This window comes from Leguminivora glycinivorella, chromosome 15 (genome assembly GCF_023078275.1).
Source record: "Leguminivora glycinivorella isolate SPB_JAAS2020 chromosome 15, LegGlyc_1.1, whole genome shotgun sequence".
NCBI classification, from domain to species: Eukaryota; Metazoa; Arthropoda; class Insecta; order Lepidoptera; family Tortricidae; genus Leguminivora; species Leguminivora glycinivorella.
The window spans coordinates 8,649,244-8,675,847 of NC_062985.1; the positions used below are offsets into that span (position 1 = coordinate 8,649,244).

The window sequence follows — 26,604 nt, forward strand, 5'->3', positions numbered from 1 at the left end:
CAAATTTGTACAAAAACGAAAGTGAAAGCGTACGATCGTGATTGTCTTGAAGCCGATTTTATCAATGTTGACATTTTGAGAACAATGCTCATAATCATGTCAGGTCGTGCTGAACAAAAGGGTTAGTACCTGACCGTTAACGTCAAAACTTAAAGGTTTTTGCGATCGAAACGTAGATATAGGAAATTCAATTATCTACTCCGTGGCTATTTTGCCCGTGGAACAGTTAGCATGTCCACTGTCCAGACTGCTAAACTAAAACAAGACTTTTTAATTGATATGTTCAGGGCGTCATATTCTTTGAATAGATAGTTAATTACTTTGGAGTATATCCATTTCAATTTGTACTATTTATTTACTACAGGGCCGAATCCTCAGCGCTCAGACTTCAGTCCAATACGCGTTGGACATCGCAAACGCGCTGGTCTTCCTTCGCATGCAAGGGTACCTCCACACGGCTCTCAGCAGCAAAAGCATCATGATCACACGGCAAGACTCCGCCAAGCTGGCAGACTTGGGGCCTTGTATGAAGCTCCCTAAGGAAAGTAAGAAGGACAAAATCGGATACGACATGTATTCGCCAGAACCGCAGTACGTCAATATTGAGGGTGAGTAATATTATTTTTACAGAAATGTTTTATTTTTAGTATTTAGAAGGAAGATTTCCCCTTTGAGCGTGTACTTCGTATCGTATCCTTCGAGTATATTTGGAAGGTGGATGGTGGATGTACTTATTATAAATAGCTAGGCATTGTATTGATAACAGCGCCACCTATGGGCTGTATTGGGCGATGTTTACTTATTTGCATTTGTATTGGTCTATTGTTCTCAATACATCTATGTTTTGTGTAAATACATATGAAATCATATAGATGGCGCTATTGCATGGACTAGCAGACTAGTGTAACGTGGCCTCCATATCTATATTAACTGTTCGCAACCGGAGATCGTTGTCGCCTCGCAAATCAATTGCGACTGCTCTATATCACGTGGTGCGTGGTACATGTATGCTTGCGCTCGCGACGATATTGATGAACAATTTCAATGTGATGACGTCATTAATCGATGGTCCAGTTGCTCGCGCGGTCGGTATACAAGTTCTACACAGCCACTATGACCGGTGGTTCAAACCCCGCTCCGGAAAAAATGCAAAAAGCCGGCTCGAGCTTCTTCGAGTTCGATGTGTCGGAGGTAAATCATTGTAATGTAAGGGACCACGAGACATCGTTGCCTTTCGACCACCGAGGCAAGGAGGGCATAACATGGCGATGTCGATGGCGCGCCTCAGGCCTGGTTTAGCTTTCACGTAGGACAATAAATGCTAAATATTAAATATAACATTAATATAGTAAGATATATAGTTTAATATAAGGTAAAAAATATTGAAACGCCAAACGAGGCGAAACGATTGTCCAAAGGACCGCACAATTATATAAGTAAGGAGCAATTATGGATGACCGCGAGAAACGCAAAACCCCTACCTTTTCCCAATACAAGCAACTCATTGCCCGTATATTCAACTGTCTACTAACAAACATTAAATTCTCAGAGGTTTTCCTTAACAATAAACATCAGTATGTCGATGTCTTCTACCAAATAGAGCGTCTAGGGGGTTACAATTTGAGAGACATTGTAACTGAGTGTGTAGAGTTCAGGACAGAACTGAAGAATAATCAAAAATACGTAAACATAAATAACATAAAGTACTACGGTTTCACTGACCGCGGCGATGACTACGGACAAACATTCAAAAGTATCAACTTTGGTGATAGATCACGCGAAGCAAGTGAAGATAAAAGTTTCTGTCGCGTCGCCTCTACAAACGCAGACGTTTACATCCTCACACATGAGTTCGCACATGTACTAACTTCATATGAACGGAACATAAAAGAAGAAGTTTCCGTAGCCTACTGGCGAGAACTAGAGCCAATATGCTACAAGTACTTAAACGACGTGGCACTTCACCCAGACCATGCCTTTAGCAAGTATAGTCTCGAAAACATAGACGAGTTTCATGCAGAGGCATTCACCTCGTACTTGTTGAGTGACAACCCACCAAAAGTGGTTATTGAAGTGGGAAAGTTAATTGACAAATACTTTAAACTTAAACAATAGTTTACTACTTGACGAATTCATGACTATCACTACATAGTATAAAACAAAGTCGCTTTCTCTGTCCCTATGTCCCTATGTATGCTTAAATCTTTAAAACTACGCAACGGATTTTGATGCGGTTTTTTTTAATAGATAGAGTGATTGCAGAGGAAGGTTCACATGTAGGTATAGTACCCGTGTGAAGCCGGGGCGGGTCGCTAGTTTTGGTATAATTATTCAAAATATTTTTTTAACTCATTGAATATGAGTTTTGTAAGCAACGCTTGTTTAGTACTAGGGCCACATAACGTCACAAAATATGTATGAATGTCCACGTATAGTCTATTTGCAATATCTGTCTCTCCCAAGTACTAAATTTTTCCAAGATTTTTTTTTAAACATATCAGAAATTTTTCTAACCAGTTGTTTATAGGTAAAACACATCTCAAATAAACCGCTTCCAGGTCAGTTTCGCTACGGGCGGCTTTTTTGATGTTTCGTTCAAAATTGTATACTTTTTAACTTTATTTCTCAAACTACAAATAGATATTTAAATATTGGCCTTACACGGTATGGATGGACTAGATGGCGACGACACAAATGTACCTAATGGTAAAATACTATTACCGTTGCAACCTTTAAATCTTCATAATTTCAAAATATGTATCATTAATATTTAATAACATAATATATATTCTCAATATTCTCATCCAAATTATCTTATCATTATCCTTTGTTTTTTGTTTACTTACAATATGATTAAGTTGTAATCATGCCCTGTGTTACTAGATGGCGTTAGTAGACAATCGGTTGCCGATGTTTCTCGTGATTATTTTCTTTATTATACACAAAATACTATTCCGGGGGCTCTCAATTATGCCAATGGCTTAAATTCGCCGTTCGTTATACCCGGTGAAAGAAAACTGGAGACTTTCTTAGAGCTTAAGACTTACGACCCATCATTCCGACATTTCTGACCCACTAAAAACGAGGCGGGGAGCTGATGACTGGGCCGTAGCCCATAAGGTTCTGTTTTAAATATCGCTATCAACTGGGGAAGTCTATTGATAGAAAGATCCATTTTCGTTTTTTGTGCATACTGTACATACATGTACAGTTGTAAACACTAGAATAGATGGCCAAATTGGTCACAAGACAGTTGATTGTCTGCGGTGGGATAGCAGATTCTACAGAAACAAAAACCAATCTCATTCTGACAAATAAATTCGAGTTCGCATTCGCCAACGTCCATACCACGTTGAATACACCGGTTCTCGTCCGATAACCGAAGTTAAGCAACGTCGGGCGAGGTCAGTACTTGGATGGGTGACCGCCTGGGAACACCTCGTGTCGTTGGCTTTTTTTTTGCTTTATTTTTATACAAATTAGTAGAAAGAAAAGGTGTGCATTTTTTTTTTTGCTTTTTTTTCCCTGTACTTTTATTTCCATTTTCTCATCTCATCACATGAACACTGATTTGCATGAAATGTTGCGTGAAATATACCGGAGCAAAGAAGTGCCTGATGTCCGCTTTGCTCATTGTGTGAACGACATGAAGATTGCGGATCACTTTTGAAAGATGTTTAGCTGAGAAGTTGAGAACCGGGATATTCTGATTACGGCGTACTAGAGAGCTAATGATGACTGATGAGGAAAAAATATCTCAAACCTATCTACATTACAGATAGGTTTGAGATATTTTGCAAAATGTTATTATTACAATATTTGAAACTGTTTCTGCTATTCTACATTTTACTTAGTAGTTCCCAGCTTGTTACTAGATGACGCTAGTAGGCATTGCTGATGGTCCTGACGATTATTTTCCATAGCAAAGAAGCTACAAAAAAAAAAGGTTGTGGGGAATCTAAGGCTATGGGTCCCCCCACATCTAGCGTCTTGCGAGCGTCGCGTCGGGCCAACTGTATGGAAAAAGACGCCGCGTCGACGCGACGTCGACGCGGCGTCAGGCTTTGCCCATACAGTTGGCCCGACGCGACGCTCGCAAGACGCTAGATGTGGGGGGACCCTATGCATTCTTGATCACTGAAAGCAAGCAAGAGAGCCGAAGTCTTGACCGTACCCATCGGATCCTTATTTTGATTATCCCTATTGATAAAGTGAGCTGGGGGTGGGGAGGTTTATTGTATGCCTAGCAAGTTCTTTGTTCTCTGTAGAAAGATGGCGGCAGTACTGTTCACTGACCCCAGCTATAATAGATAACAAAGTGCACTAAAAGACAACTTAATTGGTAGCCTACTGACAAGTTAATTCCATTCAGTGTTCGCCAACGTCCATACCACGTTGAATACACCGGTTCTCGTCCGATCACCGAAGTTAAGCAACGTCGGGCGAGGTCAGTACTTGGATGGGTGACCGCCTGGGAACACCTCGTGTCGTTGGCTTTTTGACTTTTTTTGTAGAAATTAGTGGCTAGGAAAATACAAAATCGGAGTTTTTTTTTTCCTGTGATTATTAGTTATTTCCATCTTCGCATCATATTATCTACAAAAAATGGTACCAGGGGCTAAACACGCTCTAGGTTTTGGCAGGACTAAGCAGAAGACCTAACCTAAGGCTATGCATTCCTGATCACTGAAAGCAAGCAAGAGAGGCGAAGGCTTGATCGTAGCCGTTGGACCCTTATTTGAATATTCCTTTGATAAAGTGAGCTGCGGAGGTTTATTGTATACCTAACAAGTTACATATTTGTTATCTGTAGACAGATGGCGACAGTACTGTTCAGACCCCATCTATTTAACAATTTAGTGCACTAAAAGACATATGAATTGGTACTATTGGTAGCGTAGCGTACCGACAAGTGATAAGTTAATTCCACTCAGTGTTCGCCAACGTCCATACCACGTTGAATACACCGGTTCTCGTCCGATCACCGAAGTTAAGCAACGTCGGGCGAGGTCAGTACTTGGATGGGTGACCGCCTGGGAACACCTCGTGTCGTTGGCTTTTTGCTTTAGTTTTTGTAGGAATTGCTAGCAAGGAAAATTGCAGTTTTTTCCTTGTACTTATTGCAATCTTCACATCATATCAATACTAATTTCTATGAAATCTACGCATGTGACCGATGAAAGAAGCGCTTGACGTACGTTACGGACGACATTATCACATTAGGAAGATAAGGAAGGAAGGCTCAGGATCGGGACAAGTGTACTTAGATGAGCGGTTAGATCTCTGGGCGATATAAAGAGGTGATGCGATGATGATGAGAAATTTTGCCTTACAGATATGAGGCTGCAAAACGTTACATTAGCATATACGAGTATAAGTATATCTGAAACTGTTTGCTGCTGTGGCGCATTTTACCTAGTAGTTTCCAGGCTGTTACTAGATGGCGCTAGTAGGCCATATATTGCTGATGTTCTTACGGGATTTTACCTTTACTAAGTAGATAGAGACTAGATACTCTCTTGGGGGTTCTAAACTACGCTTTGAGGGACCCCAGGGTCCACGGAATGGCCCCGCCGTTCCTTATATACTGAGGGAAGAAAGCTGGAGTGACTCAAGTCCACATATACTGGTCCGCTAAAACAAGAGGTAGAGCCGAAGACTTACTTGGCCTTGGCCCTTGTGGACATAATATTGGCTGCCACGTGACAGACTTAGCCTAGTGTAGGTCCACAGGACAAATGAACCTAATTGTAATTATTTCTTGCTAGCTTTTGCCCGCGGCTTCGCTCGCGTTATCTTCAAAACTTGCGGAATGCTCCATACAAATTTCCTCCCCCAATTTTAGGGAAGTAGGGGGTTAAAAAGAGACAAAAAGTAGCCTATGTCACTCTCCACCCCTTCAACTATCTCCACTTAAAACATCACGTCAATTCATCGCTCCGTTTTGCCGTGAAAAACGGACAAACAAATAGACACACACACTTTCCCGTTTATAATATTAGTAATTAGTGTATCATAGTTATTTTCACAGTGTAATGTCATACGGTATTCTGGTTTGGGGCAAAGAAGCTGACATACAGACTATCTTTGTATTACAAAAGAGAGCCATTCGTTCTATTTACAACTTAGGAACACGTGAATCAGTAAGAGAACTCTTCAAAGAAATTAATATCTTAACTGTAGCTTCCCAATACATTTATGATAGTATAATTTATGTTGTTAAGAATTTAGACTGTTTCACTAAGAATTCTGATATCCATAATTATAACACTAGAAACAAAAATAAGCTTGCCATAAAGAAGTTTCGTGTCCGTAAAGTACAGAAGTCATTTGTTGGGCAATGCATTCATTTTTATAATAAGTTACCTGACACTGCTTTGAGATTACCCCTCCCAGCTCTTAAGAACTACTTAAAAAAATCATTGATGTTAAAGGCTTATTACAGAGTCGAGGACTATTTGACAGACAAACATGCATGGCCCGAACCAGAAACTACAAAAAACGAATAGCAATTAAAATAATTGTATTATGTATAGAGGACACAGTTCAGATAAGAAAGCACATCAAATATTTTATATTTTATGTTGTGTAGGTAAATTACATATTTAATGATATTGAGATTCATATTATCTTTTTCTTCTGTGACAATTTGATATGTTTTCTCTGAAGAAGAACGACGTATTATTAAGCAATAATATAATTTATTGAAATTAATTTCCATAGAGTACCTAGTCTGTTCATATTCTTTGATGAATACTTTTGCATGTTAAATTGTATCTTGTTATTTAATGCATGTTAGTTATAAGATGTAATGTTTTGAAAAGAAGTTGCCCGCCGAGTTTCTTGCCGGTCCCATAGTGGATACCCCCCTCCCAACTGAGGGGGGACTGAAATCTTCTCGAGGCTGAGGCGTAGGGTTAGAGCCGGCGTAGCTTTATTTGACGTTCATATGCGCATTGTAATATGCCTACTTGAAAAATAAATATTTCATTTTCATTTTCATTTTCAATTTAGTATGGATTACTAATAAAGTGTTTTTATTCTATATCCTTTTGAGAACCTCTATTGTAAGACTTGCTCGTTATTTGTGCTCTCCAATCTAAACCGATGGCCTCACGATCACTGACCCCGGCCCCGGCTGAATAGCAAATGTATGTACTGAAAATGTACACAACAGAGACAAATTGCATTTTGAAAAGTAAATTCGAAGTAGCATTCGCCAACGTCCATACCACGTTGAATACACCGGTTCTCGTCCGATCACCGAAGTTAAGCAACGTCGGGCGAGGTCAGTACTTGGATGGGTGACCGCCTGGGAACACCTCGTGTCGTTGGCTTTTTCCTTTTTTTTAGAAATTGATAACGTGAAATAATTCTTCGTGTACTTGTATTGCCATCTTCATTGTCTACAAAAAATTGGCAGAATAAGAATACTGTTTATGCACCAATCGAAGCAAATAATTATTGAATATGAAACATCCTCATCTATTAATCGCAAATTATAAATGTAGACATTAATCGCAATGAAATAAAATCAAGTTTGTATGGAGCAGATTATATGTACAGTCAAGTGTAAAAATATGGGTGCGTACAACTTATCAAAAATATGTCCCATAGCACTTTATGTCGGCGGAATAAGGTCTCTGTACATATTTTTGAGCGGATAAAATCGATACGTATTTTTGCACTTGACTGTACATCCATAGATGATCCAAACATAAATATATCAATATCTATTACGCCATTCCATCGATGTAGATGTCAATATTCCGTTTGATGATCGCCAACGTCCATACCACGTTGAAAACACCGGTTCTCGTCCGATCACCGAAGTTAAGCAACGTCGGGCGAGGTCAGTACTTGGATGGGTGACCGCCTGGGAAACACCTCGTGCCGTTGGCTTTTTGCTTCGATCCATTGGAAATATCTCATTTTCATACAACATTCATATTATTATATTTTTATAAGTATATCCTGTTTGTTTAGACAAGAAGCTGTAGATAAATTTTTGTTAAGTATTTTATGTTTTATGTAAGGATTGTAACTGGTTGAAATTAAATGCGTCTTTGAAATATATCTTGCTAACATGGAATACTGTAGAAACTTTTTGACGTTATCTCTTCGATGTATGGTTTTTGAAATTTTATTGTAGACACAAGAGTCGCAGATAACTCGAGACGGTACGGAGCCTGGACGGCTGTCGTCTTGACTATTATGCGCATTGACTATTTAAAATATCACTATATTATTATTACTTCACCTTTCTGAACAGGATAACATTATTCATTTGTTTTGTCGCCAACGTCCATACCACGTTGAATACACCGGTTCTCGTCCGATCACCGAAGTTAAGCAACGTCGGGCGAGGTCAGTACTTGGATGGGTGACCGCCTGGGAACACCTCGTGTCGTTGGCTTTTTGCTATTTTAAATGAAAATCACCTTATCTGTAAATATCTTTTTTACACTAAGATACTAATCTCGGTTACTTAAATTTTATTTCTCTCTCAACATCTAAAGATGAGCGTCATGTCATGACTCAGTAGCCCAATCAAACGGAGACTTTTGCACCTCTTGGTCACTCAATTCTAATAATTCTACTTTCACACTTTCAGAAACCAGTCACAACAACCAAGAAAGCGAGCCTCTAATATCCCAGCACGCATCCGAAACGTACATGAGGGGAAACGCAGTTGCGAAGGCATACAAAATGTATGAGGGATCGGAAACGTATCATTGGCATGCGCCGGAGCTGTTTGAGCCTGATGAGGAAGGGAATGTACATCCTTGCAACAAGAGCGACGTGTATTCCCTGTGTTTGATACTGTGGGAGAGCTGTAATGGTAACAAATTATTCTTTTAGTTTAAATAACATTAGCATCTTCTCATACAGTATAATTTTAGTAAATGCAATAGCAGCTTTTCAATTTATGATAACATTGATAAATGATAACTTCCAGAGACGTATAGGGAAGGGGGGAACCCCCCTGAACCCTGACATATACTGTCCCAACCTAGGGCTGATACATACATTAATTACATATCCCTAAATTGTGTTATTATTATGGGAAAGATATTCGCGCTCACTACACTCTCGTTTGCATTTTTCCTGTATGGCCCATTTGACTCGAAACCCCTCTTGGACTGTCCATATCTACGTGCTTGATAACTTTTTAAATGTTTATTTTATTGGGTCGTTAACCTATGTCACAGGGATGGGAACCTGCGATTTTTTTTACACAAAAATTTAACTGTAGAAATTAACTGAAGCTAAATGATTCCAGAAATTCAAGTATAAAGTACTCCTAAAATCTTATTGTTTCCAGCTAAAATTCCATGGAACACACTAACCTACGAGAAGTTAAAGGAGCAGTACACACTGTGGAAAGCCGGCATGCCGTTGCCGCAAGACGGGACGTATCCGGGCAGCCTCCTGGCGTTGCTGCAAGACGGACTGAGACTTGAGCGATCCGAGCGCGTAGACCTTGAGAAGTTGCAGAATATATTGCAAACGGTCAAGGTATGTATAGACTAGTTTACAGCTTACCGACTGAAGGTTATGCTAGGCCTTGCCGGAATTCTGAAAATCTAAGCCTAAGGTAATAATCATTTGCAGACGGCAAGTATGAGAAGTGGATTCATACATTCATCTTAGGTCTAGTTTTAAATGATGGTAAAATAAAATAGGGTTATTTGTTGCGCGGTACATGTATGCGTGGTCCCTCTTAAACACCATAGAATTAACTACTGAATTTTCCGTTAGATGTCGTTGTTACCTGCGGAGCGTATTCTACTTCGCGGTGTTAAGATTTTTTCCGATTTAGTGACGCTCGCGTCCTACTGTTGTGAATTCATACTTACCTGGCATAGGGGACACCGTGATCAAGAAGGCGGTTCCCCCAGGGCGAGACTCTTCCATTGCACTGCGGTTGGGTTGACCCTTGCGATTATCCCTAATGTGGATAACTCGGATGCGTAATTTTTGGTAGTGGGGACTGCGTACGCGCTGTCCCCCTTGTAAACTGTTAATACATATGATCACATTGGCTTTCTCTATCATTCCCTTGGCGTATCGTTATTGTTGTTACGCATCGTAATGGTGCTCTCTCACATGACTGGCTTACAACATGTTCTCGGAGACAACATGGTGGAATTATTGTTAGTATGTTGTTACATAACATTTTATAACTGCTAATGTGGTATCTAGGCTGTCTGACACTCCAGGCAGCATAGTTAATGTTGCGTTCTGCCTGCCTGACATTTTAGGTATAGTTATATTTGAATATTCATTTGTGTAGTCGCCAACGTCCATACCACGTTGAATACACCGGTTCTCGTCCGATCACCGAAGTTAAGCAACGTCGGGCGAGGTCAGTACTTGGATGGGTGACCGCCTGGGAACACCTCGTGTCGTTGGCTTTTTGCTTATTTTGATATGATAGGTTTGAGTTGGATTTGTAATGACATAAATATGATTTTTTTTTTCTCGAACATTGAAGTTAGAGTTATGCGACATAATACGGAAAACTAAACAAAGAAGGAAGATTGTCTACTTCATTCACTTTTGCATTATTCGTGCTACTGATATGTCATCTCCTCGATTCTAAAGAATGAATCAATGTTTGTAGCTAAGCAGACAGTCCGCTAAGCAACTAATATGCCACGTTCAATTCTAATAAACAACTTCTTTTTACAGAACGACATTGACAAGATGGACTACATAGTTATCCCCGCGCGCATATCAAAGAAGAAATCCAACTTCAGTAGCGTCGCGTGGGACTCGTCTCCCACAGACTCTGAATGCTTGAGTCCTGTTCAACGCAACATCCAGCTTCAAGCCGACATCCACAATAAAGATAGTTCTACTGACAGTGAAAAAGACTACAGCAAAAGCGAGAGTCCCGTTTACGAGAGCGTAGAAAAGAGGTCGTTTGCCACATCTGATGTGCCACAAAAATGTTACATATCAGACGGCGAAGAGCGCCCCATTCTTAAATATGAACATCTACCAGAGAAAGATTACTCCAGCGCCTGCTCCACTCCTATAGCAAAGATACGGGCGCGGATGAAAGACATCGGCACGCCCAACAAGTTACACAGGAGCGACTCCACAGAATACTGTAGCATCTACAGTCCCAATAACCGTACACGCAACTTTACCATCACAGACGACAGCGTCAAAGACCAAAGTGGCCTAGAGAGACCCGCGGCAAAACTGAGCAGAAGCTTCACCCCTAAATCTTACAAACCACTCCACATTAAAGTCCCTGAGTACAATCTAGACTGTCTCAAGTCATTACCGAAGGATAAGGTCAGTGGGCGGTCGTCGTACAATTTTGATATTAAAAATTATAGCTTGCCCACGACGCCTATAGCACGTAGTAATAAATTAAGAAAAAATGCCTGGTTGTCTGGAGAGTTGAGCGTCTGTGACAAGAATGTTGAAGTTTTAAGACAAGCTATTAGTAAATTATCTAATAACAAAGGTGAGTAATGTTCATATAATGTTCAGTAATTTAGCATCTTTTATCGCCAACGTCCATACCACGTTGAATACACCGGTTCTCGTCCGATCACCGAAGTTAAGCAACGTCGGGCGAGGTCAGTACTTGGATGGGTGACCGCCTGGGAACACCTCGTGTCGTTGGCTTTTTGCTTTTTTTTGCAGAAATTGATACGTATTATCTTTTTTCACTTTTCCATTTCCGTATTTATTGACAATTATTTTGCACCAACTCAACTGTCACAAGCAAAGAGGATCGAGTATTAAAGAGAGTTACTGTCAAAGTAAAATGTGTAATCACAGTGCATAGACTGCCATCTCTCGACTCGCGACACAGGCTTAAAACTTTTGAACATCAGTTTTGACAATTTGGACCAAATTCTTAGCTTGATATGTTTTAAAATGTCATATATTAATATTAGCGCCATCTAGCCGAGCGTACCCCAAAGGTGTATCGCCATCTAGCTCACCGTACCCTTTTCTGTATGGTTTTGGGGTACGTTTTTTCTTAGACTTTATCTGTCTATACGAAGTTATATAGGTCTTTGGTCACAAGTAAACAGGTATCTTAATTATTTGTTTAAGATATTTTGTAAATTATGAGCAAATGGGAAATATGACGTCATCTTTCCTATCTTGATGTCAATATTCAGTTGTTTTGTTGCCAACGTCCATACCACGTTGAACACACCGGTTCTCGTCCGATCACCGAAGTTAAGCAACGTCGGGCGAGGTCAGTACTTGGATGGGTGACCGCCTGGGAACACCTCGTGTCGTTGGCTTTTGCCTTTATTTTTGTTACCTTACATCAAAGACCTATATAACTTCGTATAGACCGATAAAGTCTAAGAAAAAAACGTACCCCAAAACCATAGAGAAAAAGGTACGGTGAGCTAGATGGCGATACACCTTTGGGGTACGCTCGGCTAGATGGCGCTAATATAAATATTTGACATTTTAAAACATATCAAGCTAAGAATATGGTCCAAATTGTCAAAACTGAGGTTCAAAAGTTTTATGCCTCTATCGAGAGATGGCAGTCTATGCACTGTGATTAAACATTTTACTTCAATAAATGACAGTAACTCTTTTTAATACTCGAGCCTCTTTGCCTTACATGCTTAAATTAAAATGAGGCATTGTGATTGGTAATAAATAATGGTAGTCAGTATATTATTTACTAAATTCATCCAAACCAGTGAGGCAAAATGTTGTGTAGAAAAGATATTTGATCTGGGATCTTTTGATTGTCACTTTAATTTTTTCTTTTATTTTAGCTAATGATACCAAAGATCTATCAGAAGTAGCCAATAACCATTCAGCTGAGAATATCAATGTGACCCCAACTAATCGTTCCTCGGAGAACGGTTCCAAGGAGCAGTCTCCTGAAGCTGATACTGACAGTTATATGGGACTTAAGAGGTATACATTATTTTGCTGTTTTGAGTCATTTGCTATAGTACCCACTTTGTATTTTAAATGGAAAAACTGAGCAGACAATTACACATAATTATTAAATTGAAATGGGACTTAAACGCGTAACACTTGCGTTTCGGTTCCGTTCGGTTTATATAAACTTTTATGTTACGCGATTAAGTCCCGTGTTAATTTACTAATATGTGTTAAAATCGTGTTAGTTAAAAGTCAAAATAAACATTAGTCTAAATCTCAATCCTTGATCAAGTACGTTGGATGTTTTCAAATACTACAATTTTGCCGTGGCCCGTGTCTAATGTTACATCAACTTTATACAAGTTCCTATTACAAATCGGTTACCCATTAAAAATGATTACCTTTTATTTCGATGTTTTCCTCCATTCCTTCGTTAGTCAGCATCAAATACCTATAATAGGTAACTTGACTGTAGTTAAAATAAAATATTTTATACCATGCACGAAATAAAGCATCAGATAATTATAGGAAAAACATGGACAGAAGTTATTTTTTAATCCAATCTCTATTTAATAAGTCAAGTAGAAATATATAAAGTAACTGAGTTGACCGTGACGTCACTCAATTCGATTTTATATAAATTCCATATTAGCAAGTCGTTCAAATTCGTTTTGACAGTTCTTAAAAAAAAGTTGATTTGACTAGGACTTGCATCCTATCTACATACCCGTTCGATTCTTATTTGGCAATGAACAAGGATGTTTGGATTTATTTATTCTGAATATTTTTTTGCAGAGTTGACCTCCCAGAATCACCCATAACTCCAGACACAAATAGAGACCATACCAATTCTTGGTCGTACAAAACGCAAAACTCCGAAGCAACCATCAAAGGAAGGTACAAAATCGAAGAGGATATACTTGCCAACGTCAATGTTAAACCGTTGGTCGCCATACATGAGAAGTGGATCTTCGAAGCTAATAGGAAAACAGGACGTTCTATGTCTTTGCCAGAGAATAATCGGTAAGTTAATGTTTTTTTATAATGGTATTAGCGTCTATCTATTTCTGACGATTTATGGTGCAACGTCCGAGAAACATCGCTTGTAGTGACTAAGTAAACGGACCTATTCGAGAGCGACATACTTTTCCACATACAGATCATAGCTGACAAGGGAAGCTTATTTTCTACTTATATGAAAAGTTAATTTCTAAATACTATACCTAAATAAATGATATTACTTGATAACAAACAACCCAGTACCTAAAGTATTTTATCTAAAATTGCCGATCTATGTAACGAACTCTTGCCCTACGGCAACGAAACGATTCGTCTCTATGACACTTCCATAGTAGGTACTCTTTGGTTTAATTCGCCACGAAGCTTAGACCGTCGGCATGTTGGCTACGAGACCTCGTCTTTTATAATCAGTCTCATATTCTTTGTCATCAACTATATTTTTGCTGCAATACCAAGTAACGACTGATGTTATAGTACTATCCCTCTCTATCTTACTGGATCTCCATTAGCATGAAAGAGATAGCAATATGATTTCAGTCGCTAGGTTAGTATGGCGGCTAGTAGAGTTGTGTTTTTAATTAATAAAGTTTGTATTCACGTATTTAGTCGCCAACGTCCATACCACGTTGAACACACCGGTTCTCGTCCGATCACCGAAGTTAAGCAACGTCGGGCGAGGTCAGTACTTGGATGGGTGACCGCCTGGGAACACCTCGTGTCGTTGGCTTTTTGCTTTTTTTATAGAAATCGGGTAACGTGGTAAATATAAAGGATTAGTTTGTTTTCCCAGTACGTCTGCACTGGTTACTAAAATTTGATAGTACCTAGATACGTTATATGAATACTAATTTCATGGAATGTGCCCGTGTTTCGGATAAAAGAAGCGCCTGGCGTCCGTTAGTCTTTCTTTAAAATCGAAACCGACGGCCTCATTACATTTCACTGACCCCAGCTGGATAGCGTATGTACTGAAATACATATAAATAACAACAGAGACAAACAAAAGTTGCATTTTGACAAGTAAATTCGAATCAGCTTTCGCCAACGTCCATACCACGTTGAAAACACCGGTTCTCGTCCGATCACCGAAGTTAAGCAACGTCGGGCGCGGTCAGTACTTGGATGGGTGACCGCCTGGGACTCGTGCCGTTGGCTTTTTGCTTTTTAGGGTTCCGTACCAAAAGGCACAAAAGGAACTTAAGCTAAGCTTTGCTTAGTTTGGGGCTAAGTTGATCTGTGTAAGGTGTCCCCAATATTTATTTATTTAAAAGGAACCCTTATGGTGCGACTCTGTCCGTCTGTCTGTTTTTTTTGTAGAAATAAATAAAAAATCGCGTCCTTGTATTTCGATCTTCTTTCAGCGTGTGACTCCGGATGTCACAGACTCACAGCCATTTTACAGTCACCGGAAAATCCGGCAATAGCATCTCATACAAAAAAGCTGCATAAATATCTGACACGCACTTCTGACTTTAGAAGTAAGGTAGTGTCAGATTTTTTTTATACTTAAGTATAAAAAAACTTATACAGCTACGAAACCCATGATCGTCTCGCATTTGGCTCTTTCTACGCTTTGGCTAAGATTTTTATTTACTTAGTAAGTACATAAACAACAACAAATAACTATTTCGATTTCGTATTCTGTGCATCAGTGGTTGTAGTTTTAGATTAAATTAGGGAAGAGTTTAAAAGGTCGAATAAACGAGTCCTAAATTAAAAAGACAGTAACGCAAACTTCTCCTATTGGCAAGACATGTATTGTTACTATTGTCAGCTACCGAGTTCCTTGATACATAGCGCTGTTTAGATTTTTTTCGATTTAGTGACCCTCGCGTCGTACCGTTGTTAATTCATTTCATACTTACCTAACATAGGGGACACCATGATCAAGAAGGCGGTTCCCCCAGGGCGAGACTCCACCACTGCGGTTGGGTTGATCCTTACGATTATCCCTAATGTGGATAACTCGGATGCGTAATTTTTGGTAGTGGGGACTGCGTACGCGCTGTCCCCCCATATCAAAGGATATTATTAGTTTTATTTATTGTTAATTAGAATAAGTAAGTTTTCCAAAGAAAGGCCGAAAGGATTATGCTAGGAATAAAGTTGAGCGATAGAGTCAGAAATAGTGAAATAAGGCAAAAAACCAAAGTAATGGACGCAGCGCGAAAGGCGTGTGAATTAAAATGGCGATGGGCTGGGCATACAGCTAGGACTAAAGACGGACGATGGAGCGAAGCGATGTTACACTGGTACCCCAGAGACAAACGCCGCCCGCCCGGCCGCCCGAAACGCCGCTGGAGAGACGACATTCAGGCCGTGGCCGGCGTCGCGTGGACCCGTGCCGCCGCCGACCGACAAACATGGCATAGTATGGAGGAGGCCTATGTCCACAAATGGACAGCCAATAGAATTTAATAATAACAAAATTTTAATAACAAAATAATTAATAATTTGAATATAATAACAATGACATTGTGTAATTATTTGACAACTTGTATCTATTTTTTGAATTATATAGATGATAATTTGTAGATAATAATAGATAAGTATGTTAGTTTAAGATATTTATTCAAAATGTGATTAGTAATTAATATTCAATTTTGTATAAAATCATGCATGTATAAATTTATATTCTATTGGAAATAAATGGCTTTATTATTATTATTTGTATGTCCTTTCCAGTTCTCGGGACCATGGGGTCCCGGACTTTTGGGAGGCGTGCGTGGGGCCGAAGCCAACAGCGCAGAGGCCCTTTAAGACAGTTTAATTTAAAAAGTAATGTGACACTAACCGGCGATTATCCCTGTCTGCACTATAGTAATGCACCCAAGGACAAGCCCCGGTTAATGTAAAACTATTGTAAGAAAATGGTACAAAAAGAATCCGGGCTATTAGGTTGAGTTGCTGGTGGATTGGTAACCGTACTATCGGAAATACTATGGCACCTGCCTTGCTCATATGTTATAAAACATGACAAAATAGGCAGGCGGTGACTCGCCAACTCACTATATGGGTCCCCGAAAACGGCCGCTCGCACGGAGCGACAAGGGGACAACATTTCGTGAGCGGCTCAGGGTGCGGAGAGGTGTGCGCCGCTTTCTACCCAGTCTGTACGAAACAGCCACTGTGCCAACTCGCGTCTTATGCATATTTCACTTCCACCCTGCAAGCATATAGCTCTGGCACCCCACTCTGGACGGCCGGTTAAGGCAAGCCAGAGGTGAGAGTCCTGCGGCCCCTGCTCAGTGTTCACTCCAGCCGGCCAGTGAAGGCAAGCCGGAGGGAGGGGCCTGACCGACTCTCGGGGGCATGGGACCCAAGGGACGCCACTTCCCATTCAGCTCGCCACAAGCTGCCCTGGGGGCTTATTATTATTATTTGTCTTTTCTAGTTCTCGGGACCATGGGGTCCCGGACTTTTGGGAGGCGTGCGTGGGGCCGAAGCCAACAGCGCAGAGGCCCTTTAAGACAGTTTAATTTAAAGTAATGTGACACTAGCCGGCGATTGTCCCTGTCCGCACTATAGAATGCACCCAAGGACAAGCCCCGGTTAGTGTAAAACTATTGCAATGAAAAGAAACAAATTATACTGGGCTATTGAGTTGAAATGTTAGTGTGCTAGTGACCGGTCTATGGAAAGGTCTATGGCACCTGCCTTGATCATATGTTTTAAAAACACGAAAAAATAGGCAGGCGGTGACTCGCCAACTCACTATATGGGTCCCCGAAAACGGCCGCTCGCACGGAGCGACAAGGGGACAACATAGCGTGAGCGGCTCAGGGTGTGGAGAGGTGTGCGCCGCTTTCTACCCAGTCTGTACGAAACAGCCACTGTGCCAACTCGCGTCTTATGCATATTTCACTTCCACCCTGCAAGCATATAGCTCTGGCACCCCACTTTGGACGGCCGGTTAAGGCAAGCCAGAGGTGAGAATCCTGCGGCCCCTGCTCAGTGTTCACTCCGGCCGGCCAGTGAAGGCAAGCCGGAGGGAGGGGCCTGACCGACTCTCGGGGGCATGGGACCCAAGGGACGCCACTTCCCATTCAGCTTATTATTAGAATAAGTAGTGTTCATAGGGCCAATAACATCGACCACATGTGACAGACACATTAACGTCAGACGGCAGTGATCTATGAAAGTTCCCATAAAATACAATAACATTTTGCTAGCGCTCAATCAGTGACAGACGATTTGATGCAATCGACTCTACACAAATCCGATCATCGACAAATTAAATGATTATTGTATTACACTTCCCAGTCCAACACATGCCAGTCGTTAACGCTACTGAGCGTAGTGATCTCTCTCTCTCTCTCTCTCTCTCTCTCTCTCTCTCTCTCTCTCTCTCTCTCTCTCTCTCTCTCTCTCTCTCTCTCTCTCTCTCTCTCTCCATTTTCGTGTCGTTAACTACGGAGCGCTATTCATTGCCTAGGCTGTTAACAGTTTTGAATACATATACTTCACGATTTCAAATTAAACTACAATTTGGAATACCTACACAATAAATCTGATGTCAATGCTATAATTGATTGATATGAAGCTGATCTAATTATGAAGGTAGGAGGTGGCCATGGAAAATGTCGAAACGATAAAACAACATCAACTAATTGTATAAGAGTAGCTGTGGAAAGAAAAATAGCTCGACTTGGCGGGGGCACGGTAGATATACTCTGCGATCGGCGATACAAGCTTAACCAAAACTGAATTTTTTGTTAGCAAAATCTTCTTCTCGAGTGGCGGCGCGCACTGGCGCCCCCCTACCAGCCTCAACGCAGCCCACGGTGGACACGGACAACGCGCCACAGTCCCTCATGGCAGCCGCCAATGACGGGAAGCGTCCGCCAGCCCGAAGACGCAAGCGCGTCCGGGGGAAGAAGAAGGCCAAGACGGGCCCCAACCCTACCCCCGCGTCGCAGCAGCAGCCTGAGCAGCCCTCGACCGCTTCGACCACCGCAGCGCCACAGCCGCAGCCCCCAACTGGCCCGCCCCCTACGGTCGCCGCCCCACCCCAGGGGAAGAAGGCGAAGTCCGGAGCGGGAACCACAGATAGCCGGACCGAGGCTATCACTATGCTCGTGGAGATCCTGCAGGAGCTCCTCGTCGCCGTCCAGTCGGGACAGAGCCCTGTCCCGATCATCCTCAGAAGGCTAGCGGATCTCTATACAATTCACTAGTCAACTGAGGATCCTACACTGGAATGCCGACGGGCTCACCCGAGCCAAGATCACCCTGCTGCGACAACTTCTTGCCGAGAAGAAGGTAGACGTAGCCCTGATCTCGGAGACCCATCTTAAGACGGGGGACCGCCTTAACATATCAGGCTACGTTGCTTACAGGAAGGAGGAGCTGAACGCACTAGGACAACCCTACAGGGGACTGGTTGTCCTCGTCAAGCGCCAGGTCATCCATCAACCGCTGCGACTACCAACGACTCTCCGTTCATCGTATGCCCTCGGCGTGGAAATCTGCGTCGACCGCCACCCTCTGCGTGTGTTTGCGTTTTACAAGCCGCCCACCTGTCGACTTGCAGTAGCTGACGTCCACGATCTGCTGGACTCGCCGCTGCCCACGATTGTGGCCGGCGACTTTAACTGCAAACACACTGCATGGAACTCCATGAGAGACTGCCCTGATGGACAACGACTCCACTCCGACGCAGAGGCCCAAGGATACGAGGTGCTAGGACCAGAGGTCCCGACGCACTACCCGTACCAAGCAGCCTACACCCCGGACGTCATCGACCTTATGGTAGTACGCGGCCTGCCCTCATGGCCCGCGCAGGACGTCCTGGAAGTCTTGGATGACCACCTCCGCTCCGACCACCAGCCCGTCTTGGCAACACTGGACTTGACACCCACTCGGACGGTGCCGCCTCCACCTCGCCGACGACAGGATTGGGATCGATATGCGACCTACATGAGCGAACACACTCCGTCCTTCCCCGTGTCTACCCCGGAGGAAGTTGACCGCCTCGCAGAGGAGTTCGCCTCCTGTATCACTGCCGCCCTGACCGACTCCACCGTCGAGCCCGGCGCCCGTCAGGCGCGCCACCAGCAGAAGATCCCCGCATCCATCCTGTCTCTCATCGAGAGGAAGAGGAAACTGCGTCGACAATACCAGCGCACACGATGTCCCACCATGAAGTCCCAGCTGAACTCACTCGCCGAGAAGATCTCGCAGAGCCTCGCGGCCCACGCTGAGAGCTCTTGGCTTGAGTACGTCGAGTCAGCTGGTGAGAACTGGAGCGACATCCACCGCTTGTGCCGCAAGCTGTCAGGAAGACCAGCGCCCATCCGCCCTCTTCTTGCTAGTGACGGTACCCCACGTTACAGAGCAGAAGACCGCGCGGAGATTTTCGCTGACCACCTGGAGACGCAGTTCAGGCCGAATCCGTCCGAGGACACTGAGCATGAAGCAGCTGTTGAGCAGCACCTGGCGGACTACTTCGCCACGTCTATAGCTCCCGATGAAGACCCTATCGTCCTCTCCCCGGGCCAAGTCCAGAGGATGATACGACGCACCCCGCTGAAGAAGGCACCTGGCCCCGACCGCATCCCGAACGAGGCGCTGCGCCACTTGCCCCCGCGAGCCATCGCGGCGTTGGCGCGGCTCTTCAACGGAGTCTTGCGAACTGGCCATTTCCCGCGCCCCTGGAAGCAGGGTCGCGTCATCATGATCCCCAAGCCAGGGAAGAATATCCTTCGTCCCGAGAGCTATAGACCCATAACCCTGCTGCCCACCGTCTCGAAAGTCTTCGAGAAGCTGCTTCTGCCTCACCTGACGCCACACATCCAGCCACGCGACGAACAGTTCGGCTTCCGTCCAGAACACTCGACGACGCTCCAGCTTGCCCGCGTGCTGCACCAAGCTGCAGCCGCCTTTAACAAGAAGGAGCACACGGTCGCAGTCTTCCTGGACATGGAGAAGGCGTTCGATCGCGTATGGCACCCCGGCCTCCTCTACAAGCTGTCCACGTCTACTACTCCTCGTCGAATAGTCAAGATCGTGGCCACCTTCCTGGAGAACCGCCGCTTCCACGTGGCGGTAGAAGACGCCGTGTCAACCGACCGGCCTATTCTCGCCGGCGTGCCCCAAGGGAGTTGCCTCTCGCCCGTGTGCTACGGGCGTTATACCGACGACATCCCGGCGAGCGAGGGCGTTACGCTCGCGCTATACGCCGACGACGCCGCCTTCATCACGTCGTCCATCCGCCTGTCACACGCAGCGCACAAGGCCCAGTGTGCGCTAGAGGCCCTCCCCCCTTGGCTGAAGCAGTGGAGGCTATCAGTCAACGTTGCGAAGACCCAGGCGATCGCCATTTCCCGGAAGGTGCTGATGCCGCCGCGTCTCACGCTCCTGGGGCAGGCCGTCGAGTGGACCCCCACGGTTAAATACCTAGGGGTGACCATCGACCGCCGCCTCACCATGGCCCCCCACGTGCGCAACGTGATTGCCCAGACGCGTGCCGCTCGCACCCTCCTTGGCCCGGTACTACAGTCCCGGCTACCCCTCCGCGTAAAGTTGGGCGTGTACAAGACATACGTCCGGTCACGCCTAACCTATGCAGCCCCCGCGTGGTATGCGCTGGTGGGAGAGTGCAACAGGAAGCGACTCGATTCCCAGCAGTCGCTATCCTTACGCGCCGTCGTTGGAGCCCCCCGCTATGTGCGGAACGACGTGATAGCCCGGGACCTGAAAGTGGAGCCGCTACGAGACTTCGTAGCTCGCCTGACGGGTCGGATGTTCGAGCGTGCGGACCAGTCGCGCTTTGGTCACTTACGTGACATAGCGCCCTACCACGCACGCCCGCCCGACCACAGGGGCCTGCCGCGCGAGCTCGCGCCCGCGGCCCCTGTCACACCGGACTGACCACCTCGGACATGACACCACCCTGACACCGGCTGATGTTCGCTAGCCGGGCCTCCCCCCAACGGGGTCTCACCCAGCTGGCTCGAGCTCGCCGGTGTGAGAAGAACACCGGACAAGACCCCACCGGAGCAACCGCTCCCCCCAAGGACCCAGCCATGTTCATGGCATGGCTGGCGGAAGAACCCGCTGAAAGGGGCCGATGCCCCGAGCAGCATCCCCAAATACGTGAGCTGACCCCCCCGATGAGGGGTATTGAGACGACGCCCACTTGCTGTCTGAGTGGCTGGTTTTTACCCAATTTTAGCAGCTTGTCTACCTTTCGATGTGTTCCAATTAAATAAAATGTTAAATCTACGATTAATTTAGTCAATTTAGTTACGCACACTTTTTTAACCGACTTCAAAAAAGGAGGAGGTTCTCAATTCGACTGAATGTTTTTTTTTTTTTTTTTTTTTTTTTTTGTATGTATGTTACTCGATATCTCCGAGAAACGTAGACCGATTTTCAAAATTTTTTTTTTGATCGAACCGGTATAACCCCGAGATGGTCCCATTGGCACCAAGTCAGGGTCTGATGATGGGATCCTGGAGAAATCGAGGGAACTCTTTAAATGTTATAGGCACATGTAATGTTTTTAGTCTATTTTTCAAAGGTACACCAGTATTTACGTCTGATGGTAATAATTTTATGTGGCTGAGCTGATGATGGAAGGTCAACTCCTCAATGGTTAGGAGTTAAAGGATAATTCTTTCACTACTGTACATGTATTCGGACTGATACATATAATATCACTAGGAACCACTAAAAATCAACTGAGCTGATGATGGAAGGTCAACTCCTCAATGGTTAGGAGTTAAAGGATAATTCTTTCACTACTGTACATGTATTCGGACTGATACATATAATATCACTAGGAACCACTAAAAATCAACAAATAAATAAACTTTTTAACAAAAAATAAAACCGCCTTCAAAAATAAGCGCGTTACAAAACACGGAGAAACTAAAAAGCCAAAAATAATAAACCTTTCAATTCAGATTTCTTATCGTATTGCAATAAGCTAAACATCCAAATTATAAACAAATCAATTATTTTTGGAGTCGGTACCAGCCTGTGTATGGTTGGGTGGGGCAAACAGGCAATAGCAAGGCGACGAACAGGTCTGGTACCGACTACAAAAATAATGATTTGTTTATAATTTGGATGTTTAGCTTATTGCAATACGATAAGAAATCTGAATTGAAAGGTTTATTATTTTTGGCTTTTTAGTTTCTCCGTGTTTTGTAACGCGCTTATTTTTTAATTTAAAAAAAAATATTAATAATGTGTTACAACCCCTATATTCAAACAGTGTTAACAACACAGTGTTAAGTCCGCCTACATTGTATATTACTGACTCTGTAACTGTGTCTCTTTTGTTTCCTTTATGTACAATAAAGCTTATACATACATACATACAAGGAAAAAAATGGTATAGTGTACCTAGTATTGAAAAAGTGCGTGCTTTTAACTGTTTCTTAAATGGGTACAACAGTAAATAAAAGTATCCATTATTTCATTGGTAGATTATTAATTCATTTTTCTACTCCCGAACTGTTATTCGTTATTTACAGGGTCGTGCATAGATCTTTAAAACCCTACATAAAAGTCTATTCCCCAAAGCCAGCGTTCGCCGGCTTTCCGCGCATGCGCGCAGTATCGAAAAAACTAAAAACGCATTGTTTGGCTCTGCAACCATGGCAACGCATTGTTATAGCGATACTGCGCGAGTGTGCGGGAAGGCTTTGGGCAGCTGAGCTGACAGTGCAAACCTTTGCGTCAAAATACAAGAAACAGTGTGAATTTCACGAAAGTTATTCAAGAAAACTATTAAAAACTAAGTGCATGGTCGTAGAAAAAGTATTGTATGCAACGGTGTTTAACTGAGTCAAAAAACACTCGTGGCGTCTTAATAACAATTTTCGGCTTCGCCTCAAATTGTTACCCACGCCACTCGTCTTTTTTGACCTCCTTTAAACGCCTGTTGCATAAAATACTATTTCAATACATTGGTAATATACAATATTGGCAATAAAGTTAAATGTTTAAATACTTCATCAAACTCTGAAATCATCTGCCACTCACAAGGCCGTTACAAAAAATAAATCAGTCCACTAAGACAAAACAATTAAAATTAGTCTCACATTTAATACTTATATCCACTATTCTTAATCGTAAAATTCCGAAACTTAGATCGAAAGAAATGCCATTCGTTTTCGTAAATGTACTGAGTAAATACCTTAGTGCAACTCGTTGCATGATTTGCATCACTATAATATGAACAAAATTGATTGAATTAAAATTAGGGAAGCAATTGGACAATTTGGGTAGAAAGTTCAATAAACGCTCCTAAGCTAAAAATACTATAAGGCAAGCTTCTCTAAATTGCATGACCTGTATATTTAGCTTCTGAAATCACCGATAGATGTCGCTGTCACATCCAGAGCGTATTCTACTTCGCGGTGTTAAGATTTTTCTCGGTTTAGTGACGCTCGCGCCGTACTGTTGTGAACTCATACTTACCTGGCATAGGGGACACCGTGATCAGGAAGGCGGTTCCCCCAGGGCGAGACTCTTCCATTGCACTGCGGTTGGGTTGACCCTTGCGATTATCCCTAATGTGGATAACTCGGATGCGTAATTTTTGGTAGTGGGGACTGCGTACGCGCTGTCCCCCCCTTAATAAGATTAAAATGAAATGTAACGTAACAAATTCACAGTTCATCTTCCTCCTTGTGTTGTCCCGGCATTCGCCGGCATACTACTATTAGGGATAGTACCACAGCATATTTGATTTAACAACGTATTTATTTAAGGTTTTGGCTGTCTTGTAGCTGTATCTAACTATCTACGTTCATCAAAGTAGAATAATATACTAGAAAAATATTTTAGATCTAGATATTAATATTTGGTAGTTTTGTCGCCAACGTCCATACCACGTTGAATACACCGGTTCTCGTCCGATCACCGAAGTTAAGCAACGTCGGGCGAGGTCAGTACTTGGATGGGTGACCGCCTGGGAACACCTCGTGTCGTTGGCTTTTTGCTTTATTTTTGTAAAAATTGATAGTATGTTAAAAAAAATGTTTTCCGTGTATTTATATTTCCACCTTCATTGTAATTGTCTACATTTGGCAGAATAAGCATCAATCGAAGTAAATAATTATTGATTATTGTAACAACATACTACTAATAACTACTAATACTAATGCTTATTTAACACGAAGTCCAAAGAGGCGCAAAAAGATGATAGTTATTTAACTTATTTATAATTATTTGGGGACACCTTACAGGTTTTCCGTGTATTTATATTTCCACCTTCATTGTCTAGATTTGTAACAAACTATCAATTTCTACAAAAATAAAACAAGAAGCCAACGACACGAGGTGTTCCCAGGCGGTCACCCATCCAAGTACTGACCAGATATTATTTATAATTAATTAATGAGATTCAAAACTTTGTTTCGGCTCCGATCTTATAAGTCGCCTTTGACAGCTATACCTCTTATTCAAGAGTGGCGCCAACTGATGATCAAAAAAAAACGATAGTACATACTATGTAATGTATTACATAATTTTTCCGATCTGGATGTAAATATTCAGTTATAAAGGCGCCAACGTCCATACCACGTTGAATACACCGGTTCTCGTCCGATCACCGAAGTTAAGCAACGTCGGGCGAGGTCAGTACTTGGATGGGTGACCGCCTGGGAACACCTCGTGTCGTTGGCTTTTTTTATTGGGTTGGCACAAAAGTAATGAGACACTTGGTTTACGTTTTATATTTTTTATTATTACAAAAAGCTTAGTCGATGATGTAATCACCATTAGCATTTATGACTTCTTGCCAACGATCCGGCAAAGTTTGGATGCCTTTCGCCCAGAACTCTGATGGCTGTGCCTCGAAAAAGTTGTTCAACTCCACCTGTACATCATGGAAATCATTGAATTGTTTACCCCGCAAATGTCGTTTCAGGGCTCTAAACAAATGAAAGTCTGATGGTGCGAGGTCTGGAGAATAAGGTGGGTGGGGTATCGTCTCCCAGCCCAAGTTCTGCAGCTGTTGGCGAACGGTAGATGCGACATGAGGTCGAGCGTCATCATGTAGTAAAATTACAGTGGCTCGTCTTCGTCGTTTTTTCTTGATAGCAGAAGAAAGTTCGGTGAGCTGTGTTGTATATTTGTTAGCGTTTACAGTTTCATTGTGTAATAGTTCATGAAACAGCATGCTTTGCGAGTCCCAGAAACAGCAAAGCAAAACTTTTAAGCGGTTCTTTTGACTCAGCTTCGGTTGAGTTGGTGGCGTTTCTTCTCGAGACAGCCAAAAAGCACGACGTGTATCGTTCTCATAATAAATCCATGATTCATCTCCCGTAACCAGATCAGTCAAAAACTCTTTACGTCGGGGTCGCAGCAAAAGTGATTGACAGATGGCGACACGGACCGCACGACTGGCGTCGGTAAGGATGTGCGGTACCCATCGAGCCAAAACTTTTCGATACCCAAGCTCATGCAGATGGTATTCCACAGCGTGGTGACTGCAGTTAAGTGCTTCCGCTAATTCACGAGTAAGTAGTAGCATCAGGATTCGACTGTAGTTCGCGGCGTAAATCGTCATCATTGAATGCAGGTGGTCGCCCTGAGCGTGACTGACTTTCAAGGCTCCTGTCTCCTGATTTAAAACGGTCAAACCATCTGGACACCGTGGCATGGCTTGTACTTCCAGCGCCCAATGCAGTGTTGATATTGTCAGCCGCAGCCCGCGCACTGTGGCCTAAC

At 43.0% G+C, this 26,604-nt stretch overlaps 1 protein-coding gene, 15 non-coding genes and 1 pseudogene across 18 annotated transcripts in view; all 17 read left to right on the forward strand.

Moving 5' to 3' along the window:
• LOC125234146 overlaps positions 1-26,604 on the forward strand; it is a 78,415-nt gene that overhangs the window by 26,926 nt on the left and 24,885 nt on the right. For all 3 annotated transcript variants that reach the window (XM_048140345.1, XM_048140346.1, XM_048140347.1), the window contains exons 5-10: positions 365-608; positions 8,615-8,842; positions 9,326-9,519; positions 10,696-11,485; positions 12,780-12,924; positions 13,690-13,917. In XM_048140345.1, the coding sequence (XP_047996302.1) occupies positions 365-608; positions 8,615-8,842; positions 9,326-9,519; positions 10,696-11,485; positions 12,780-12,924; positions 13,690-13,917 (1,829 nt within the window). The remainder of the gene's footprint in view (positions 1-364; positions 609-8,614; positions 8,843-9,325; positions 9,520-10,695; positions 11,486-12,779; positions 12,925-13,689; positions 13,918-26,604) is intronic.
• Positions 3,335-3,453, forward strand: LOC125234298. The gene has a single exon (XR_007177977.1). It is a non-coding gene; the product is annotated as a 5S ribosomal RNA (ribosomal RNA).
• LOC125234296 lies at positions 4,378-4,496 on the forward strand. The gene has a single exon (XR_007177975.1). It is a non-coding gene; the product is annotated as a 5S ribosomal RNA (ribosomal RNA).
• On the forward strand, positions 4,940-5,058 carry LOC125234308. The gene has a single exon (XR_007177985.1). It is a non-coding gene; the product is annotated as a 5S ribosomal RNA (ribosomal RNA).
• LOC125234315 lies at positions 7,219-7,337 on the forward strand. Its single transcript, XR_007177989.1, has one exon. It is a non-coding gene; the product is annotated as a 5S ribosomal RNA (ribosomal RNA).
• Positions 7,783-7,902, forward strand: LOC125234300. Its single transcript, XR_007177979.1, has one exon. It is a non-coding gene; the product is annotated as a 5S ribosomal RNA (ribosomal RNA).
• LOC125234316 lies at positions 8,298-8,416 on the forward strand. Its single transcript, XR_007177990.1, has one exon. It is a non-coding gene; the product is annotated as a 5S ribosomal RNA (ribosomal RNA).
• Positions 9,853-10,014, forward strand: LOC125234304. Its single transcript, XR_007177982.1, has one exon. It is a non-coding gene; the product is annotated as a U1 spliceosomal RNA (small nuclear RNA).
• Positions 10,300-10,418, forward strand: LOC125234286. Its single transcript, XR_007177965.1, has one exon. It is a non-coding gene; the product is annotated as a 5S ribosomal RNA (ribosomal RNA).
• On the forward strand, positions 11,531-11,649 carry LOC125234287. The gene has a single exon (XR_007177966.1). It is a non-coding gene; the product is annotated as a 5S ribosomal RNA (ribosomal RNA).
• Positions 12,166-12,284, forward strand: LOC125234293. The gene has a single exon (XR_007177972.1). It is a non-coding gene; the product is annotated as a 5S ribosomal RNA (ribosomal RNA).
• On the forward strand, positions 14,523-14,641 carry LOC125234294. The gene has a single exon (XR_007177973.1). It is a non-coding gene; the product is annotated as a 5S ribosomal RNA (ribosomal RNA).
• Positions 14,955-15,069, forward strand: LOC125234302 (annotated as a pseudogene).
• On the forward strand, positions 15,772-15,928 carry LOC125234309. Its single transcript, XR_007177986.1, has one exon. It is a non-coding gene; the product is annotated as a U1 spliceosomal RNA (small nuclear RNA).
• On the forward strand, positions 24,341-24,502 carry LOC125234305. The gene has a single exon (XR_007177983.1). It is a non-coding gene; the product is annotated as a U1 spliceosomal RNA (small nuclear RNA).
• Positions 24,748-24,866, forward strand: LOC125234288. Its single transcript, XR_007177967.1, has one exon. It is a non-coding gene; the product is annotated as a 5S ribosomal RNA (ribosomal RNA).
• LOC125234289 lies at positions 25,439-25,557 on the forward strand. Its single transcript, XR_007177968.1, has one exon. It is a non-coding gene; the product is annotated as a 5S ribosomal RNA (ribosomal RNA).